This window comes from Anomaloglossus baeobatrachus, chromosome 5 (genome assembly GCF_048569485.1).
Source record: "Anomaloglossus baeobatrachus isolate aAnoBae1 chromosome 5, aAnoBae1.hap1, whole genome shotgun sequence".
Lineage (NCBI taxonomy): Eukaryota > Metazoa > Chordata > Amphibia > Anura > Aromobatidae > Anomaloglossus > Anomaloglossus baeobatrachus.
In genome coordinates this window covers 426337604-426359863 of record NC_134357.1, presented here as the reverse complement: position 1 = coordinate 426359863, position 22260 = coordinate 426337604, and the positions used below count along the sequence as shown (strand labels likewise).

The following is a 22260-nucleotide window of genomic DNA, read 5'->3' as shown; positions in this document are numbered from 1 at the left end:
AAACAGGCTGTAAACTGGCTGCCAGTCACTCGATAATCGAACAAAACTCTCATTCACAGGCTAAAATAATAATCTCGAAATATAAAAAATAATTGTTCTTGGCAGTGCATTGTTCTGTGTAAACCAGACCCGCACTGCCAAGAACAATAGCAGCCTATGTGCAGCGAGAGATCTAGTATAAATGGCTCAGTGCACATTACTTTGATCCGCCTGTGCAAACAGGCATTTAAAGAGAACCAACCACCAGGATTTTGTGATATGAACTAAAGGCATGCACGGACTCCGGCGCCATTTTAATGAAGATAGAATAACTGTGGCAATGCGCTTGCGCCACCAACAACAGCAATGGCGGTACGATATTCAAATAAAGAAGGGGCAAGTCAGGAGGACGCCGAAGGAGGACTTTACAGTGAGGACCCGTCCCCATTGCCCCCATCAATAAAAGTGCAGGACATTTCTGCAACTTTGATTAAAGATATTTCTGCAACCAAGCATCTGATCTTTCTACAACAGGTATGCCGGGATTCAGCATCTTACTGTCTGTATGGCACTGCCTTTAGTGTACATCACAAAATCCTGATGATTGGTTCTCTTTAAACAACCGCCTATTGGTAAAAGTTTACCGATTGGCAGTCATATTGTGCTGCTGTTCAGTCTGTTTTAGTAGAAATCTTAGATTGTAAGCATTTTGTTGTCAACTTTCACTCTCTTCCTATTTATTGTACATTTGGGCTAGTCATTACTTGAGGTTAGTGATTACTAGAGAACATCGGTTCTGTACAGTTCAGTTGTCTTTGTCCACATATGACACATTCACATAACTTCTATCTCCTCTTTATTTACAAAGTTCCAATATTATTTGATATAAATAATAGACTTGATTATTGTATTTGTACATTTTTATGCATTCCATTAGGTCACACAAAGTGTAACAAAGCATAATAATTTTATACAAAAAGGTTTTTTAACCAATAGTTATGTTAAAAAATTAACAGAGTAAATACGACCCAGGGGAAACACCACCCAGAACAAACATGGTCCAGAGAACATGCCACCCAGGGTTAATACCATCCAAAGTAAATACCATCCAGAGTACACATTACCCAAAGAAAACACCACCAAGTGGTAGTAGCATCTAGAGAAAACACCATCCAGTGTACATACCTTCCAGAATACATACCACCCAGAGTAGACCCCGCCCCACGTAAATACAGTCATGTCAAAAAGTCTTGGTACCCTTGAAATTGTTCCAGAATTATTTCTCCAAGAAAATGATTGCAATTATACATGCTTTGTTATACAAATCTTCATTTCCTTTGTGTGTATTGGAACAACACAAAAAAAACAAAATTGGATATAATTTCACACAAAACCCCCAAAATGAACCAGACAAAATGGTTGCCTCCTTTCCAAAATTGTGGGTAAACAACTTTGTTTCACGCATGTTATGCTCGCTGAAACTCACCCATGGCAAGCAACAGGTGTGGGTAATGTGAAAATCACACCTGAAACCGGATAAAAAGCTGAGAAGTTGTCTCAATCTTTGCATTGTGTGTCTGCGTGTTCTACACTAAGCACTGAGAACAGATAAAAGAGAAGAGAACTGTCTGAGGACTCGAGAACCAAAATTGTTGAAAAATATCAACAATCTCAAGACTTTAAGTCCATCGCTACAGATCTTGATGTTCCTTTGTCCACAGTGCACTACGTAATCAAGAAGTTTACAACCCATAACAGTGTAGCTATTCTCTCTGGACTTGGATGGCAGAGAAAAACTGATGAAAGGTTGCAATGCAGGATAGTCTGGATGATGGATAAGCAGCCCCAATCAAGTTCCAAAGACACTGAAGCTGTCCTACAGGCTCAAGGTACATTTGTGGTCGCGCAAACTATCCATTCACATTTGATTGAAATGAAATGCTGTGGTGGAGACCAGGAGGACTCCCCCACTGCTGACACAGGAATAAAAAAGCTAGACTGTTGCTTGTCAAAATGTATCCAAGTAAGCCAAAATCCTTCTGCATAAGCGTCTTGTTGACAGATGAGTCCAAAATAGAGCTTTTTGGTAAATCCCCTCATTCTACTATTTACCAAAAATGAACTGAGACCTACAAAGATAAGAACAAAGTCAAATATGGTGGAGGTTAAAATATGTTTTGGGGTTGTTTTGCTGCCTCTGCCATTGGGTGCCTTGACTTTGTGCAAGGCATTATGAAATCTGAGGATTACCAAATGATTTGGGGTTACAATGTAGTGCCCAGTGTCAGAAAGCTGGGTTTGCGTCCTCCTAGGTCATGAGTCTTCCAGCAGGACAATGATCTCAGATATATTTCAAGATGCACCCAGAAATGGATGGAAATAAAGTGCTGGAGAGTTCTGAAGTGGCAGCAATGAGTATGGATCTAAATTCCAATGAACACCTGTGGAGAAATCTTAAAATTGCTGCTGGGAGAAGTCACCCTTCAAATATGAGAGAATAGAGCACTCTGCAAAAGAAAAATGGTCCACATTCCCAGATAAGTAGTGTTCTTGTTGAAGTTATTGATTGCAGTTATTTATTTTAAAGGGTGTGCAACCAAATAGTAAGCTGAGGGTGCCAACAATTTTGTCCTGCCCATTTTTGGAGTTTTGTGAGAAATTATGTCCAATTTGCCTTTTTAGCTCAGTTTTCTGTGTTGTTACAATACACACAAAAGAATAAAACGTGTATAACAAAACATGTGTAACTGCAGTAATTTTTCTGGAAGAAATACCTAATTTTCTGGAAGACTTTCAAGGGTGCCAACACTTTCTGCCATGACTGTATTATCCAGAGTGGACATCACCCACAATATACATTATACAGTGTAGGCTCCATAAAAAGTAGACACTACCCAGAATAGATGCTATCTGGAGAAGGCACTACCGAGAGAAGACAGCATTTAGAATAGGCAACACACAGACACTGCTTAGAGTTGATACTATCTAGAAGCATATTTTCTACAGTAGACACCATGCAGAATAGACTACTTAGTATAGTGCCATTGAGAATAGACATCACCCAGAGTGGACACAGCTCAGAGAAGATAAAATCCAGAGAAGAAGCCACTTAGAGTAGACATCATTCGGTAATGACATTACCCAAAGTAGGCACCATCCAAGAAAGAGCCTTTCAGAATAGTAAAAAAAAACCCTGATTATTCAGAATAGCCGCGACCCAGAGTATCCACTACCCAGAGTAGACACCATCCAAAATTTGGAGTTGGCACAAACCAGATTAGACATCACACCAGAGAAATCACTACCCAGTGTAACTACCATTCACTATATACATTATCATGGGTATACACCATCCAAAATAGACACTATCTAGAGTAGACACCTTTCAGACTAGACATCATCCAGAGTAGAAACTTCCCAGAAAAAATATTATCCAACACAGAAACTACCCGCAGAAGACATCAACCATAGAAGATTCCATTCAGATGACATTAAGTAGCATAGGTGGCATCTAAAGTACAACCATCCACAGTAGACACCACCTAAATTATACAATCTCCAAAGCAGACATCAATCAAATTAGACATGTCCCAGAATAGACACACCATCCCGAGTAGACACTATCCAAAATGTACAATATTCACCGAAAACACCGACCAGAGTAGCCATCATACATAGTAAACACAAGAATTGGCATGACCTTGAATAGTCGCAATCCAGAGTAGACATCATCCATGGACCATACAGAGTAGACACCAGCCAGATTGATCATTTATCATCACTTGTTCTTCAACAAAGCTACCACTTGCTCCTTAGTTACCAAAAAGAAACTTCTTTAGTATCCTCAGCAACAACCTTGTCTATGTGCTGTTGGCTCTAGTAGAAAAGAGATCGTCATCAGGTGTAAGTGACAATGTTGAGATTGGTGAAGAGAATTCTCATGACTATGATCAGCATTACTATGTCTCATCAACTCGGCTGGCAAGGATTAAATCCCGTGGTGCAGTCCATATAAATTTTGCCGTGTAAGAGATCAATAAACATACTGAGATATAACTGATTCCATGATCATTTGATAGGTCTAGACAGAAGGTAAATTACAAGGGGGCTGGTGGTTAAACATCAACATTTTAACCCATCGCATCATAGCAAATAATAGATTGACAATTTGACATATAATATACATCACTCCATGTACAAACAGAATATCATAGTTACAGTATATTTTTATATCCTTTTTTACAAGTTTCCGAAACTTTATTTACAATTCATTTACAAAACAATAACAATGATTGGATCCAAATAAGGATCAGTCAAAATACCCACAATGCATTTCACTGTCTATGTGGCGCTCACGTATATGTAATAAATAATGGTGCTCTATACAGTGAGGGCGATAGGGAGAAGATTGTGATGCTGATTTATCAAATCAAAGAAAAAATGAAGACGATGCCCAAAGCAATCAAGTTCCAGCTATGAATGGTTGCTATGGAAATCTGATTGGTTGCTACGGACATTTCCAGTTTTCCTTTGCACTTTTTTTTTTAATTTTTAGAGACACTTGTATGTAGACACAGGATTACAAGAGGCAAACTAAATCTTTGCCCCAGGTAAAAGAAAGCCTAGCTACGGTATCACACCTCCTCCTCCCCGTTTCCTCAAACATTACTAATCAGATTTCTCATGGTGAGTGATGACTTTGCCAGGTATAGTAGAGTGGGGAGATAACACCTGGTGGCAGCATTCCCTGACCAGAACAACTGACTTTAGGGACTTTTTATAGTAAGACCCCTGCCGCCGTTACTTTTTTGCCTAGGCCCTTTTTTATATGTATTTGCCCAATCTACAATTAATTGCATGATTTACAAAATAAATAACCTCAGCTCTGCTACATGTGTCTAGTAAAAGCTGTAAACACTTAAAAGGAACGCTGAACCTAGAATCATTAAATTAAACAAGACATGGCTATCCTCACTTTTTGTTATTCTGAAGGGTTTCATTTATCAGTCAGCCTTGTAGAACTCGTGCAGAGAACAAAGGGTTAATGTTTTGCTTATGTTTTCCATTTTTGGTTAATCGTCGATTGAAGCCGTGCCCCTTTAGCCAAGAGGCAGTGATTAATAATATTTTGTCCTACTGCAGACAGGGCAGAGGGGGGAGGCTCCTGCTGCAGACAGTTGTCTAATATAGAATCGTGAAAGATAATGGAGAATGGGAAAGGTGACAAGGCTGAAACCATGAAAAGATTTCCTAAACATTTCTCTTACATCCCTCAGATTTAACTGTAGGGCAAAATAGAAATAAAGAAATGGAAGAGATTAAGGGAAGATGTGCTGGTATATTTTTCTTTGGGGGGGGGGTTGTTTTCTATGTTTAGTTATTTAGTGTTCCATATAGTAATAGTCATCTTGTAGACTGTGAGCCCTCGTGGGCAGGGACCTCTCTCCTCCTGTACCTGTCTGTGCCTTGTATTGTTTATGATTATTGTACTTGTCCCTATTTTGTATACCCCTTTCACATGTAAAGTGCCATGGAATAAATGGCGCTATAATAATAAATAATAAGAATAATCCTGTAAAATACACTAAATACCTGATTTTATTTCTAGGGAATTTGGCACTTATTCCAGATTAGTGGCTACAGTATTTACATATTATTATTTCAAGTACAAGGGGAGCATCGGCTATACACGGTGCCAGCAACCTTATTGTGGGTCTCATACATTTGGGACCAGCACGTCATCTGGGTCATTTTGATTATAAGTAAGATTAACCTTGGGTTTAACCCCAATCCATAACCTTAAAGAGGTGTCCACTAGTGGCAACTGATTGACTGCAGAGTTCATGTGCCACACAAACCTTGGCAGACCCGGTGTCAATATCACCGGAATGGTCAGTGCGGGAGGTGAGTATCTCTTATTTTTAATTTACGAGGAGGACTACTTAATTACAAAAAGGGTAGGTTCAGGTAGAGGACAACCCTTTTACTTAGGTACACATAAAAGGAAATTTAGACCTAATTACCATCACAGCATTGTAACCTGAAGGTCTTGGGCCAATGCAAAAGTTATAGGTCCTCAGTGTTACATGTCTTTTATAGAAATTATGTTTTCTTATGTGGTAAGACCTCTGGGCTACATCAGGCATCACATCCCAGGTCTGCACCACTTATAATACCACAATATGACTAATCATCAAAGGCTTCTTGGAATTCACTTTATTAACTTTGTCTAGACCACATAGGGAGGCAACTGTGTAAATAATTGGTCCATCAGCTTGTACAACACAGATTTCTGTAAATGAAAGTAAAATACTCCAGTGGACAATGAATCAAGAGAAATCATGCAACGCTGTAGGTTGTGGTGGTATCTATACACTTCTCGGGAAAATTGACTTTTTTAGATGGAAACCCATTGATGTCCTCCTGGACTGTGAGGTCATGGTCAGGACTGTCATGGGAACTGTCCTTCATGGCGCTGTAGTAGACGGGCACGTTGTACCTTGCAGCCTTTTCTGTCCTCTTTGGTTCACATTTGCACAGGTTTTTGAAGGCTGCCCGAAATTTTTGTGACATTAGGTTGTAGATGATGGGGTTAATGGCGCTGTTAAGGTAGATGCACATTCTGCAGAAGAGAAGGAACCAAACATTGAGGTAGGGAGGATCCATGAAGGAATTCACCACGACCAGAGTACGATAGGGCATCCAGAGAAGGGCAAATAATATCACTACCACTGCCAACATCTTGGTGACCTGATAGAGAAAAACATAAATGTGGTAAATAAACCTGGCAGAATATGACATAAACTGTTAACATTAGCAAGATTAAAGTATAAGGTTTGTCAAAGATTAGAAATACATGACTGCATCTGTTTGAAAAACAGCACAACACCGCTCCATATGTTGCTTATGTCCCTTCAAACACTGCCTTGAAGAAAAGTGAGAATATAGTCATTCTTTTTTATTAAAGTCAAAAGAATATACGGGAATAGAATATGTGTGATTAGCTGTCTTTAAGGAGAGTTGTGAAATCGGAGACAAACTGTCACGGTTCCGCTGTGCGGAGCATTTTGTATATGGAATGCTTTTGTCATGGCTCCACTGTGCGCTGCATTTTACATTTGAAATTCTGTGCTATGTGTCTTGTGCACTTGCTGACAAGTTTTCTTTCAGCGCTATGGTCCACACTGGTTTTGGGAGGTGCCTTCACAGATGTGCCTCATTCATGGTGATTGCTTTGTTTTTTTACTAGGCTTGCTCTGTCTGAACGTTGCCAGTCATACTTCCTGATTGCTCAGTATGCTCTTGGCTCACGTCTAGGGTAAGTGGTCTGATCTTGGCTTCTGACCTTAGACCTCTTCCTAACCACGCCTCTGTCTGCTCTGTGAACCTTATACGTTAGCTCCCGGCTTCTGACCTCGGACCTCTTCCTGACTACATCTCTGTCTACTCCCTGAACCTTATACGTTACCGCGCAGCTTCTGACCTCGGACCTCTTCCTGACCACGTCTGTGTGCTCTCTGAACCTTATACGTTACCTCCCGGCTTCTGACCTCGGACCTCTTCCTGACCATGTCTCTGTCTGCTCCCTGAATCTTATACGTTACCTCCTGGTCTATTATCCCGGCTTGTCTGACTACCCTTCTATTCATACTGCTCGTAGTGTCTAGCATCACACAAACCCTATCATGGTATGGGAACAGTATCGACCAGCTAAAAACAGTGGGATCTGTTTTTGGGAGACGCAGAAAACTGAAGAGCTGCAGGAAAATGTTGCGTGTCAGCTGTTCAAATGAATGGTCATCCATGTACAACAAGGATAGCTGAGGTCTACCAGGATGGAAGCTATCCACACAGAATGAATGTCCTTTATTCTCCCTCCATACTAGTGAGGTATTTCTTAAATTTCCTTTGAAAACATTCTGGCAAGTTTAATTGTTTTTTATGAAATTGTCCCTCATTTTTGTGATTGTGGGTCTCAATGAGAATATGGACAAATATGAGTGATGACAAACTACATATTTGAAGTACTGCCAGACATGTTGGAGTCCTACATGCCTGTAATAAAGAACATATTTCCTATATGACACTACCATCTAAGAATGCGTTGTGGAATATCTTTATGATTTTGAAGTTCCTGCCAGTGTTTTAGTGAAGTTGTTAAAGCGGTCGAAGTGACAATGTGAAATTGTTCAAGGCTACAAGGGAGAAGTGTTGGCTGTCACTTTTCCACCAAAACGTAAAGGGTTATTGTCATCTCCAAGATCCTATCCCAATATGTAATAGGTGTTATAATATCAGCAAATACCTCCAATTAGAAATGTAAAATAATTCTCCTGATATAGCCATGTCTCTTACCTCATGTGCAGGGCATTGCAGCTTAGGTATCGATGGTTACATCCACTCATATAGTGACAGTTAAGCCTGCTTTACACCTTACAATTAGGTGTGTGATCTCGTATGCGATGTGACACGCCCAGGTCGCATATGCGATTGAATGAGATTGCACGTAGGTCGTTCATTTGCTGTCACACGTGCGTTAGTAGTCTATGTTAAATTGATCAATTTTGTGTGTGATCCTTTAGATCATGTGTTCTGTGACGTATGCATTGGGCACCTTTTTTTTTTTTTTATTTATTGACTTGACAAGCGTGTGTAATGTGTAGGGATGCGTTTTTACTATGTCATCTGCCTTTCAGCTCTGCTACATGATCGCTAACAGCAGACATAGACAGCCATGTAGCAGAGCTGAATGGCAGATGACAGCAGACACAGAAAGAGCCGCACTGTCAGAATGAACTCGGGTGAACTTCACCCGACTTCATTGTCATGCTGCGGCTCTGTCTGTGTCGCGCCCTGATTAGCGGTCACCTGTGAAGGATTCACCGGTGACCGCTAAACTCCTGAGTAACTGAATTGAGCAGCCCTCTCTCATATACTAACAATAAGGAATAACGTTTGGAACACCATTCTAAGTCTGAACTGGGTGCAAAAACCTAAAAAAACATCACTATGGGGAGATAAGGTATGCACACCAGTGACTATGTAAGGGGAATACATGGAATAGCAGAAACTGCTGTGTGAATACTGACTTGAAAAATCCAATAGCTATATGCAAGAGTGAAAATGTGAAAAATGGAATCTGCATTACTGCCATGAACATATGAATCAAGAGCAATTTAGCTACTGAATTGATCAATGCAATAGAGCCCCAACACTACGCCATAGTGATGTTTTTTTAGGTGTTTGCACCCAGTTCAGACTTAGAATGGTGTTCCAAACGTTATTCCTTATTTGTTAGTAGTTTTTCGTTTGTGAACCCTCCCCAACCACACCTATTGCCAATCCACATGATACGCATAGATAGCCTGGGTCTCAGCTTCCCATACACGGTAAGTTTTTTAACTGCATGAGAGGACACACACAAGCTAGGGACCCCAACGTAGAGAAATACTTTGGCGTAGTGTTGGGGCTCTATTGCATTGATCAATTCAGTAGCTAAATTTCTCTTGATTCATATGTTCATGGCAGTAATGCAGATTCCATTTTTCACATTTTCACTCTTGCATATAGCTATTGGATTTTTCAAGTCAGTATTCACACAGCAGTTTCTGCTATTCCATGTATTCCCCTTACATAGTCACTGGTGTGCATACCTTATCTCCCCATATACTCTCTCATATACTCACCGATCCCCGGCGCTGCACGGCTTTCTCACTGCTCCGGCGGCTTTTACTGTTTTGAGAAAGCCGGCCGCCCATTAAACAATCTCGTATTCCTTGCTTACCCCGCCCACCGGCGCCTATGATTGGTTACAGTGAGACACGCCCCCCACGCTGAGTGACAGGTGTCACACTGCACCCAATCACAGCAGCCGGTGGGCGTGTCTATACTGTGTAGTGAAATAAATAATTAAATAATTAAAAAAAACGGCGTGTGGTCCCCCCCAATTTTAAAACCAGCCAGATAAAGCCATACGGCTGAAGGCTGGTATTCTCAGGATGGGGAGCTCCACGTTATGGGGAGCCCCCCAGCCTAACAATATCAGCCAACAGCCGCCCAGAATTGCCGCATACATTATATGCGACAGTTCTGGGACTGTACCCGGCTCTTGCCGATTTGCCCTAGTGCGTTGGCAAATCGGGGTAATAAGGAGTTATTGGCAGCCCATAGCTGCCAATAAGTCCTAGATTAATCATGTTAAGCGTCTATGAGACACCTTCCATGATTAATCTGTAAATTACAGTAAATAAACACACACACCTGAAAAAATCATTTATTAGGAATAAAAAACACAAACATGTACCCTGGTTAACCACTTTAATCAGCCCCAAAAAGCCCTCCATGTCCGGCGGAATCCAGGATGCTCCAGCGTCGCATCCAGCGCTGCTGCATGGAGGTGACCGGAGCTGCAGCAGACACAGCCGCTCCGGTCACCTCCACACAGCAACTGAAGACAGCCGCGCGATCAGCTGAGCTGTCACTGAGGTTACCCGCTGTCACTGGATGCAGCGGTGGATGCTTTAGCGATGCCGTTGCATGTGAAACCTATGAGCGATTTTGCATCGTTGCAAGAACGTGCAAAATCGCTCATCGGTGACATGGGGGTCCATTCTCAAATATCGTTACTGCAGCAGTAACGAAGTTGTTCCTCGTTCCTGCGGCAGCACACATCGCTCCGTGTGACACCGCAGGAACAAGGAAGCTCTCCTTACCTGTCTCCCAGCCACAATGCGGAAGGAAGGAGGTGGGCGGGATGTTACGTCCCGCTCATCTCCGCCCCTCTGCTTCTATTGGGCGGTGGTTCAGTGACGCTGCTGTGACGTCGCTGTGATGCTGAACGAACCTCCCCCTTAGAAAGGAGGTGGTTCGCCAATCACAGCGACGTCGCTAGGCAGGTAAGTAGTGTGACAGGTCTGGGCGATGTTGTGCGACACGGGCAGCGGTTTGCCCGTGTCGCACAACCGATGGGGGCGGGAACGCACGCTAGCGATATCGGTACCGATATCACAGCGTGTAAAGCGGCCTTAAGTGTACACCAAGATCAAATGTTCATGCCATTTTTATTGTACAATATTGCATTTTATAAGATATTTCTTGCAATTATTGTCTGTATATTTGAATCTTAGCATTGTAACTTCTAATCTTATATTTTTATGTGATCTGTTATTAATATTCAGCATTGTCATTTCTGCATTTTGCCCGTCCCATCCCCCTGGCATCTTAGTGGTGTGCGGACATCACGAGGGCCATGGTGACGTGTCATTGCTCCTGCGCATTCACATTTGCATCCTGACGTTGGCAGTGGTGGTTGCTGAGCGCTAGTGGCTGAGTGTGCATGTGCTATATCTGTAGTGGTTATATCTATCTTATTGGATAGTGTTCCGTGCACGTGACCATGATAATTTGATTTAAGGTCCTATCAGTTTACATCGCATCATTCCCCTGAGAAAGCGGCTCTATTTGAACATGCGAAACGTGCGTAGGGGGCAACCTTTTATCTGCACACCTTCTCAGGTATAATTTATACCTTTTTGATTGCTATGCACTATTAGTGATGCCTGCAGTGCTCAAACTATAACCATTGTGTCAATTATCTTTGTTTCTGCAAATCAAAATGCTGGCATTCATTTTCTGCAATATAACTGTGATACTCCCTTGGTGTGCATTTCTTTAGGCTGTCTATATACTGTATCCATTGTCTATAAGCATTCTCATACTTTTAACAATTTTAGTATAATAAAATATGTATTTTTAAGCACAGAAACACCACTGTTTCTCCTTTTTTTCATTTTTGGTGGCTGCCTGTAGTGTCAAGGATGGAAAACTAAGTTAGAAATAGAGTATCATGAAAAGCTCTCTGTGATGGGCATTACAAGTAACTCCACATGTAAGATACTAGTGAGTAGACGGTTTTCTGGGATAGGCACTGTATTCAATTCAGCCAAAAATGTAAATACAGTATAATATAATTATGTTGTGCCCTGATGCGCTGTATGCATGTGTAGTTGTTTCCCTTTTATAATACGCTGTTTTCGTTCTAGATTTAGCTTGATTTTCCATCCCAAAATTCCTATCAGAGATGAATGGATGTTTTGAAATTCAAATTCGATGGGTTCGATGAAAAAACCTACTGTGAATCGCAGTACTGAAAAGCCACTTATTGCTTGGAAAAGAAAGAGTGTGAGAAAGATACAATATTGTCCTACTTGATTGCTGTGTGTGAAGAATAAAAAAAAAATGCGCTGTTGATTTCATAGCCACACCGAGTGACTATACAGCTAAGGAACATCCCTATTACTTGAATCCTTGCATTATTATTCACAGACTCAGACTACCACATCCTATTTTCAATGTGTTTCAGCACTGCTATAGTACACCACAATCAGATTACGCCTTTTTCAATCCCTAGATGAAATGAGCTGAGCGCTCTGACCTTCTCCCCACACACTGTTCAAGCATAAAATGGTGCTCCTTAGGCCGGGTACACATATCTGGCTTTTAGCCGGTTTGACGGATGCGGCGCACGCCAGTACAGTATGATACAGTACAGTGGCAGCGCCGCAACTTCCGGGTCACATGCTCCGGTCACATGACAGCATGTGACCGGCGCTTGTTGCGCTGCCAGTGCCACATATTCGGCGAAAAGCTGGATATGTGTACCCGGCTTTAGTCGGCCCTTATCTTTGATACTGACTCACTGATACTTATGCTACAACCATGTGATGATTGGCCTACAGGGCATGAAAGGGTAGCCCGCGTGGTGGCTCAAAATATCATTAGCCTGATTTCTGATGCTTCAGCAACAAGCAGTGTGTAAAATGGCACAAGGCATTTATTTTTTTTCTAATCCTCACAAATCGAGTTGTAAAGAGTTAAATTTCAAATGACCAGCAAATTTCAGGAAAGTTGATCCTCTGCAGTTTGATCCAATCATCTCTAATACCAGCCTCAACACTCACTGACAATCTATCACGCTCTTCCTCAAGAACCCTCCTACATTCTTAACATTTACAATGCCAAATTTGGAACATTGAAGTGCAGCCTGGGAATGCCTGGAAAAAATAGCATTTTTGAGCATTTATTGCAAATCTCAGTCTTTTTTAACTCTGGTTTGCATGATTGCCCTGGAAAATGAGGACCATTGGCGAGTATGAAAAACATTAGAACATTAGTAATAATGACTAGTGATGGGCAGATAACTGGGATCAGTGGGTCAAACTGGGTTTAAAAAACCCCGCAGATACCTGGGCTCAGAATTGATCCCAGAAATCTGTCCGGACGCCAATCCCCATATCAGTCTATGGGGACCTGAATCAGGAGCTTAAAAATGGTGGTAGAAGGGCTAGGAGGATTGGAGCAGGCTCGTTATACTAAGGCTAAGTTCACATTTCCGCTATTTAGTATCCTTCACAATCTGCCACTTTGAGAAACAACGCAATCCGTTTGGCAGATTCCGTTGTTCCATTAGACTTGTATGAGCGGCGGATTGCGACTGATGCCCTTGCGTTGCATCCGCCGCCCGACTGATCAGTCATGGATCGACAGACCGTTGGGCAGCAGGAACGCAGCATGTAATGTTTTTTGAGCAGCGGAATCCTTTTGATTTCACTGCGCATGCTCAGATCTTGTGTTTAACTATTCAAATCAATGTCTCTCTTTCTCAGCGGCCAAACGATCAGCTGATTGCCCAGCGGCCGGCTACTGTGAGCGATCAGCTGATCGCCTGGTGGCCAGCTACTGTGAGCGATCAGCTGATCGCCCGGCGGTCGGCTACTGTGAGCGATCAGCTGATCACCCGGCGGTCGGCTACTGTGAGCAGAGCAATCAGCTGATCACCCGGCGGCCGGCTACTGTGAGCGATCAGCTGATCACTCGGCGGCCGGCTTCTGTGAACGGCGGCTGGCAACTGTGAGCGATCAGCTGATCACCCGGCGGCCGACTACTGTGAGCGATCAGCTGATCACCCGGCGGCTGGCTTCTGTGAACGGCAGCCGGCTTCTGTGAGCGATCAAGTGATCACCCGGCGGCCGGCTACTGTGAGCGATCAGCTGATCACCTGGCGGCCGGCTACTGTGAGCGATCAGCTTATCACCCGGCGGCCGGCCCCCAGGCGATCAGCTGATCATGGATAATAGCCGGCCGCCGGTTAAACAGTAAACAAAAAAACAAACAAAAAACCTGAACCAGGAGCTGAAAAATGGTGGTAGAAGGGCTAGGAGGATTGGAGCAGGCTCGTTATACTAAGGCTAAGTTCACATTTCCGCTATTTAGTATCAGTCACAATCCGCCGCTTTGAGAAACAATGCAATCCGTTTGGCAGATTTCGTTGTTCCAATAGACTTGTATGAGCGGCGGATTGCGACTGATGCCCTTGCGTTGCATCCGCCACCCGACTGATCAGTCATGGAACGACTAACCGTCGGGCAGCAGGAACGTAGCATGTAATGTTTTTTGAGCAGCAGAATCCTTTTGATTTCACTGCGCATGCTCAGATCTTGTGTTTAATTATTCAAATCAATGTCTGTCTTTCTCAGCGGCCAAACGATCAGCTGATCGCCCGGCGGCCAGCTACTGTGAGCGATCAGCTGATCGCCTGGTGGCCAGCTACTGTGAGCAATCAGCTGATCGCCCGGCGGTCGGCTACTGTGAGCGATCAGCTAATCACCCGGCGGCCGGCTACTGTGAGCGATCAGCTGATCACCCAGCGGCCGGCTTCTGTGAATGGCGGCCGGCTTCTGTGAGCGATCAAGTGATCACCCGGCGGCTGGCTACTGTGAGCGATCAGCTGATCACCCGGCGGCCGGCTACTGTGAGCGATCAGCTGATCACCCGGCGGCCGGCTTCTGTGAACGGCGGCTGGATACTGTGAGTGATCAGCTGATCACCCGGCGGCCGGCTACTGTGAGCAATCAGCTGATCACCCGGCGGCCGGCTTCTGTGAACGACGGCCGGCTTCTGTGAGCGATCAAGTGATCACCCGGCGGCCGGCTACTGTGAGCAATCAGCTGATCACCCGGCGGCTGGCTACTATGAGCGATCAGCTGATCACCCGGCGGCCGGCTTCTGTGAACGGCGGCTGGCTATTGTGAGCGATCAGCTGATCACCCGGCGGCCGGCCCCCAGGCGATCAGCTGATCATTCATAATAGCCGGCCGCCGGTTAAACAGTAAACAAAAAAACAAACAAAAAACCTGAATCAGGAGCTGAAAAATGGTGGTAGAAGGGCTAGGAGGATTGGAGCAGGCTCGTTATACTAAGGCTAAGTTCACATTTCCGCTATTTAGTATCCGTCACAATCCGCCGCTTTGAGAAACAATGCAATCTGTTTGGCAGATTCCATTGTTCCAATAGACTTGTATGAGCGGCGGATTGCGACTGATGCCCTTGCGTTGCATCCGCCGCCCGACTGATCAGTCATGGAACGACTAACCGTCGGGCGGCAGGAACGCAGCATGTAATGTTTTTTGAGCAGCAGAATCCTTTTGATTTCACTTCGCATGCTCAGATCTTGTGTTTAATTATTCAAATCAATGTCTCTCTTTCTCAGCGGCCAAACAATCAGCTGATCGCTCGGTGGCCGGCTACTGTGAGCGATCAGCTGATCGTCCCGCGGCCAGCTACTGTGAGCGATCAGCTGATCGCTCCGCGGCCGGCTACTGTGAGCGATCAGCTGATCACCCAGCGGCCAGCTACTGTCAGCGATCAGCTGATCACCCGGCTACTGTGAGCGATCAGCTGATCACCCGGCGGCCGGCCCCCGGGCGATCAGCTGATCATTGATAATAGCCGGCCGCCGGTTAAACAGTAAACACAAAAACAAACAAAAAACCTGAATCAGGAGCTTAAAAATGGTGGTAGAAGGGCTAGGAGGATTGGAGCAGGCTCGTTATACTAAGGCTAAGTTCACATTTCCGCTATTTAGTATCAGTCACAATCCGCCGCTTTGAGAAACAATGCAATCCGTTTGGCAGATTTCGTTGTTCCAATAGACTTGTATGAGCGGCGGATTGCGACTGATGCCCTTGCGTTGCATCCGCCACCCGACTGATCAGTCATGGAACGACTAACCGTCGGGCAACAGGAACGCAGCATGTAATGTTTTTTGAGCAGCAGAATCCTTTTGATTTCACTGCGCATGCTCAGATCTTGTGTTTAATTATTCAAATCAATGTCTCTCTTTCTCAGCGGCCAAACGATCAGCTGATCGCCCGGTGGCCAGCTACTGTGAGCGATCAGCTGATCGCCTGGTGGCCAGCTACTGTGAGCGATCAGCTGATCGCCCGGCGGTCGGCTACTGTGAGCGATCAGCTGATCATCCGGCTACTGTGAGCGATCAGCTGATCACCTGGCGGCCGGCTTCTGTGAATGGCGGCCGGATTCTGTGAGCGATCAAGGGATCACCCGGCGGCTGGCTACTGTGAGCGATCAGCTGATCACCCGGCGGCCGGCTACTGTGAGCGATCAGCTGATCACCCGGTGGCCGGCTTCTGTGAACGGCGGCTGGATACTGTGAGTGATCAGCTGATCACCCGGCGGCCGGCTACTTTGAGCGATCAGCTGATCACCCGGCGGCCGGCTACTGTGAGCGATCAGCTGATCACCCGGCGGCCGACTTCTGTGAACGGCGGCTGGCTACTATGAGCGATCAGCTGATCACCCGGCGGCCGACTTCTGTGAACGGCGGCTGGCTACTGTGAGCGATCAGCTGATCACCCGGTGGCCGGCTTCTGTGAACGGCGGCTGGCTACTGTGAGCGATCAGCTGATCACCCGGCGGCCGGCCCCCAGGCGATCAGCTGATCATTCATAATAGCCGGCCGCCGGTTAAACAGTAAACAAAAAAACAAACAAAAAACCTGGAACGACTAACCGTCGTGCAGCAGGAACGCAGCATGTAATGTTTTTTGAGCAGCAGAATCCTTTTGATTTCACTGCGCATGCTCAGATCTTGTGTTTAATTATTCAAATCAATTTCTCTCTTTCTCAGCGGCCAAACAATCAGCTGATCGCTCGGTGGCCGGCTACTGTGAGCGATCAGCTGATCACCCGGCGGCCGGCTTCTGTGAATGGCGGCCGGCTTCTGTGAATGGCGGCCGGCTTCTGTGAGCGATCAAGTGATCACCCGGCGGCCGGCTACTGTCAGCGATCAGCTGATCACCCGGAGGCCGGCTACTGTGAGCGATCAGCTGATCACCCGGCGGCCGGCTTCTGTGAACGGCGGCTGGCTACTGTGAGCGATCAGCTGATCACCCAGCAGCCGGCTACTGTGAGCGATCAGCTGATCACCCGGCAGCCGGCTTCTGTGAACGGCGGCCGGCTTCTGTGAGTGATCAAGTGATCACCCGGCGGCTCCGGGCGATCAGCTTATCATTGATAATAGCTGGCCGCCGGTTAAACAGTAAACAAAAAAACAAACAAACAACATCATTGTTTTGCAGCATCAGTCACATCAGTTGTGCCACTATCTGTGAACATAGCCTACTAGTCACTGCGCGGCTCTAATGCTACTTTTGGGGTTATTCTTTAACCTCATGCATATGCACTGCTTCCCCGCGTCGCTGATTGGTTGCAGTCAGATGCGCCCCTTTGTGAGTGCTTTCCATCAGTGACGCTGTCTGTGTGTGTCTATATTGTGGTAAACATAAATAAGTAAATAAAATAAATTGGCATAGGGTCCCCCATATTGTGATACCCAGTACAGATAAAGCATACAGCTACAGACTGCAGCCCCCAGCTGTGCGCTTATCTTGGTTGTGTATCAAAATAGGAGGGACCGCATTTTTAAAAATTATTTAAATAAATAATTGAAAAAAACGCAGTGCGTTCCCCTCCAATTTTGATACTCAGCCATGATAAAGCCGATAGATGGGGGCTGGTATTATCAGGCGGGGGAGACCCATGCTTATTGCCACCCCCAGCCTAAAAATAGCAGCCTGCAGCCGCCCAGGATAGTCACGTTCCTATTTTGCTTGTTTTTCCACAGTATTTCAGTGAGACACACCAAAGCCTTTTTGCTCAATTACAACCTATAAGGATACAAGTTATAGGAAGGTGAAGAATATGAAGAAATGTGGAATGCTGGTATGTGTAGTTCAGATAAATGATGAAGGCTGTATCTGGCTGCTTTTCTGTTCTGCCATCCAATAGAACTTAAATTTCATTATTTTAACAATGGTACTGTAATAAGTGTTATTTGACTATTTAGATGGCGTCCCTGGGGGATGATTCTCCTGTTTGGATGCCTATTTTTCTAATATTTTTCTTTACCACCCAGAGGGCCACCACTGTCATTTAATAGTATTATCATTATTTTTTGCTCTGAATTTCTTCAGGCTCTGGTTTCTGGGGCAGGCAGTAACAGTCTAACCATAGTCAGCTTCCTGGGGCTAATAATTTACAATTCTATTACCCATGTTTCTATGGCCATCACGGTTGTTTCAAATAGACTTCCATTACAGCCTAAGGATAGACTTTTATGAAGTTGTAAAATATGAAGAAATATGTAATACTAGGATGTGAGTTCAATAGTGTCATAAATGAGATTAGAAGTACAGTGCCTTGTGAAAGTATCCAGCCCCCTTGAATTTTTCAAATTTTTCCCACATTTCAGGCTTCAAACATAAAGATAAAAATGTTAAATTTTATGGTGAAGAATCAACAAGTAGGACACAATTGTGAAGGTGAAGGATATTTATTGCTTATATTAAATTTTTGTAAAAAATAATAAACTGAAAATTGGGGCGTGCAATATTATTCGGCCCCTTTAAGTTAATTCTTTGTAGCGCCACATTTTGCTGCGATTACAGCTGAAAGTCGCTTGGGGTATGTCTCAATCAGTTTTGCACATCGAGAGACTGAAATTCTTGCCCATTCTTCCTTTGCAAACAGCTCGACCTGAGTGAGGTTGGATGGAGAGCGTTTGTGAACAGCAGTTTTCAGTTCTTTCCACAGATTCTCGATTGGATTCAGGTCTGGACTTTGACTTGGCCATTCTAACACCTGGATACGTTTATTTGTGAACCATTCCATTGTAGATTTTACTTTATGTTTTGGATCATTGTCTTGTTCAAAGACAAATCTCCGTCCCAGTCTCAAATCTTTTGCAGACTCCAACAGGTTTTCTTCAAAAATGGTCCTTTATTTGGCTTCATCCAACTTCCCATCATTTTTCACCATCTTTCCTGTCCCTGCTGAAGAAAAGCAGGCCCAAACCATGATGCTGCCACCACCATGTTTGACAGTGGGGATGTTGTGTTCAGGGTGATGAGCTGTGTTGCTTTTACTCCAAACATATTGTTTGGCATTGTGCCCAAAAAGATCGATTTTGGTTTCATCTCACCAGAGCACCTTGTTCCACATGTTTGGTGTGTCTCCCAGGTGGCTTGTGGCATACCTTAAACAACACTTTTTATGGATATCTTTGAGAAAAGGCTGTCTTCTTGCCACTCTTCCATAAATGCCAGATTTATGCAGTGTACGACTGATTGTTGTCCCACCTCAGCTGTAGATCTCTGCAGTTCATCCAGAGTGATCATGGGCCTCTTGGCTGCATCAGTCTTCTCCTTGCTTAATATTACATTTTTGCGGGACGGCCGGGTCTTGGTAGATTTGCAGTGGTATGATACTACTTCCATTTTTATATGATCGCTTGCACAGTGCTTCTTCAGATGTTTAAAGTTTTGGAAATCTTTTTGCAACCAAATCCAGCTTTAGGGTATGTGCGCACGTTGCGTTCTGGGGTGCCAAATAAAAAGCAGCGTTTTGTCACTGCATGTGCGTTTCAAAAAGCATCCAAAATGCTGCATTTTGGATGCATTTTGAATGCAGAATGGATGCATTCTGGATGCTTGCTCTCCCATAGACAGAGAGGGAAAAGCATCCAAAACGCACAAAAGAAGTGATATGTTGCCTTTTAGAACACATCGATTTTGTCAAAAATTTGGCATCCAAAACCCTGCGTTTCAAATCGCAACGTGCGCATGGAATTTGCTTAATTGAAAAAGACTTTGCTGGGGACGCACAACGCATGCGGTTATGCTGCAGTTTAAAACGCTGCGTAAACGCATGAAAAAAACACAACGTGCGCACACAGCCTTAAACTTCTCCACAACAGTATCACGGACCTGCCTGTTGTGTTCCTTGGTCTTCATGATGCTATCTGCGCTTTAAACAGAACACTGAGACTATCACAGAGCAGGTACATTTATACGGAGACTTGATTACACACCGGTGGCTTATATTTATCATCATCAGTCATTTAGGACAACATTGGATCATTCAGAGATCCTCAATGAACTTCTGGAGTGAGTTTGTGTCGGGGGCGGGGGCCAGCTTCCCCGTCGCGGGGGCTGCTCGGGGAGATCGCGCTCAGATCCGGTGCCTCCTCCTCCTTGGCTCGAGTGGGCCGGACCCGGGGCTCGAGCAGCGCTCCTCGCCCTCGAGTGAAAAGGGGAGTTGGACTTCTGCGGATATATATATATATACATATATATATATATATATAGAGTTCGTGAGGCCACCCATGGGTTGTGGTGATGGTGGGCACCACCGCTGCTGGTGACGGGGTTCCCGGGAGCGATGGCGGGGAGCAGCTAGGTGTTGACCCCTCCGTGGGTAGGAGCTGTTGGTCCCGGGGCCCGGTAGGAGTGGGAGGGTTCACCAGGATGGGTTTGCAGGGTGCAGTGTTGCGGTGCAGCGCAGCGCGGTGCCGGATGGCACAGGTGTACTCACTCAGACACAGATGGACAGAGTCTCTGGTAAACCAAACGGCTGGATGGACGGGGCCCGCAGCCGGCTGCAGTGTTCTCCCTGGATGGGTTGATGGTGGCTGTCGTTTCCTGCACCTGTGTTGTGTATCTTAACTCCAATGCCTGGGCACCGGTAGTCCGCTCCCTGGCGTATACGTGTCGGAGGAGCCCGTTTGCCCGCAGACGCTGGCCCTATGGATCTCTGGCACTTGGCGGTGGCGCTTATCCGGAACGGTTGGGCTGTTGCCTTCAATCGGGACTTTGGTAGGAATGAACCCCTGAGGTCCAGACCGCAATCAGTAAATTTGACTAAAGGATGGCTTCAAGCCTAGTCGGGGTCTGAGTACCCTGCCTGGTGCTTGGCTCCAATCGGCTCCCCGGTTTGGTACCGGCGGGCCACCGCCCGACCCCGGTCCTACGGTTCCGCTGACCATCACCAACTTCTGCAGACAGCCACCACCGTCTGCCAACCTTGCTGGAAGTGCCTGGGATCTAACCCAGACACAAACAGTTTCACTCCTCACTCTCCACTGACCACAACTGGACTGACTACTGTGTTTTCCCGCCTCCAGGCCTGTGAACTCCTCGGTGGGCGGGGCCAACCACCTGGCTCCGCCTCACCTGGTGTGGACATCAACCCTGGAGGGTGGCAACAAGGATTTAATGTTTGAATGGTGTGACCTGTCCAGGGAAGGGAGGGGTGTATGATGTTGTGTCTGTGACTACCTGGCTAGTTCAGGGCGTCACATTTGCTGCACTGAAAGTAAAGGGGCTGAATAATATTGCACGCCCCAATTTTCAATTTTTTATTTTTTACAAAAATTTAAAATAAGCAATAAATATCATTCCCCTTCACGAAGTGTCCCACTTCTTATTGACTCTTCACCATAAAATGTATATTTTTTATCTTTATGTGTGAAGCCTGAAATGTGGGAAAAGGTTCAAAAATTCAAGGTGGCCGAATACTTTCGCAAGGCAATGTAGCTAACTGCTCCTTTTAAATGTGTTTTCAGTAGAACTGGCCACCTGGGATACTTACTAAACTTACGTTATCATTGGTAGTAAAGTTCGTTTGGTTCCTTAGAAGTCTTTATCTATACAACATTTTTCCGGTCTGGAAAACTTGTAGTTTTGTAAATTTTTCACAGCTCTTTATTTTTTCCTGTCCGACAATTCATATTTCCTCCTCTTTGGATGCCCATTATGATATCATATTGCTCTTTTATACCACCCAAGATGCCACCGACTGCTGCAACTTCTGATGAATACTGTTTTTTTGACCAGAAGATGATGGTAAAGCTTCAAATGGTTATGACCCATCATGATGATTAGATGTGTACTTCTGTTTTCCATATGATTTCCTTATTTTCAATTGTTTTCATTTCCATATATCAGTATGTAGTCAGCAGGCAGCTCGGCTTGCGTTCCCCTTTTAACTAATATTACTTTGATTCCATATTTTGAAGTGAAATTATAGAAGAAAATGGTTCAATAATTGCAACATGTGCTGGTGGAGATAATTCTGGAGATAAAAT

The 22260-nt window shown here is 44.7% G+C and overlaps 1 protein-coding gene across 1 annotated transcript in view; it reads right to left on the bottom strand.

Annotated features, from left to right (window-relative positions):
- Window positions 1-833: 833 nt before the first annotated feature.
- Window positions 834-22260, bottom strand: part of LOC142311702 (thyrotropin-releasing hormone receptor-like) — a 185533-nt gene continuing 164106 nt past the window's right edge. The window contains exon 3 of the mRNA XM_075350344.1: window positions 834-6729. Coding sequence (XP_075206459.1) covers window positions 6319-6729 — 411 coding nt within the window. The 3' untranslated portion in view covers window positions 834-6318. The remainder of the gene's footprint in view (window positions 6730-22260) is intronic.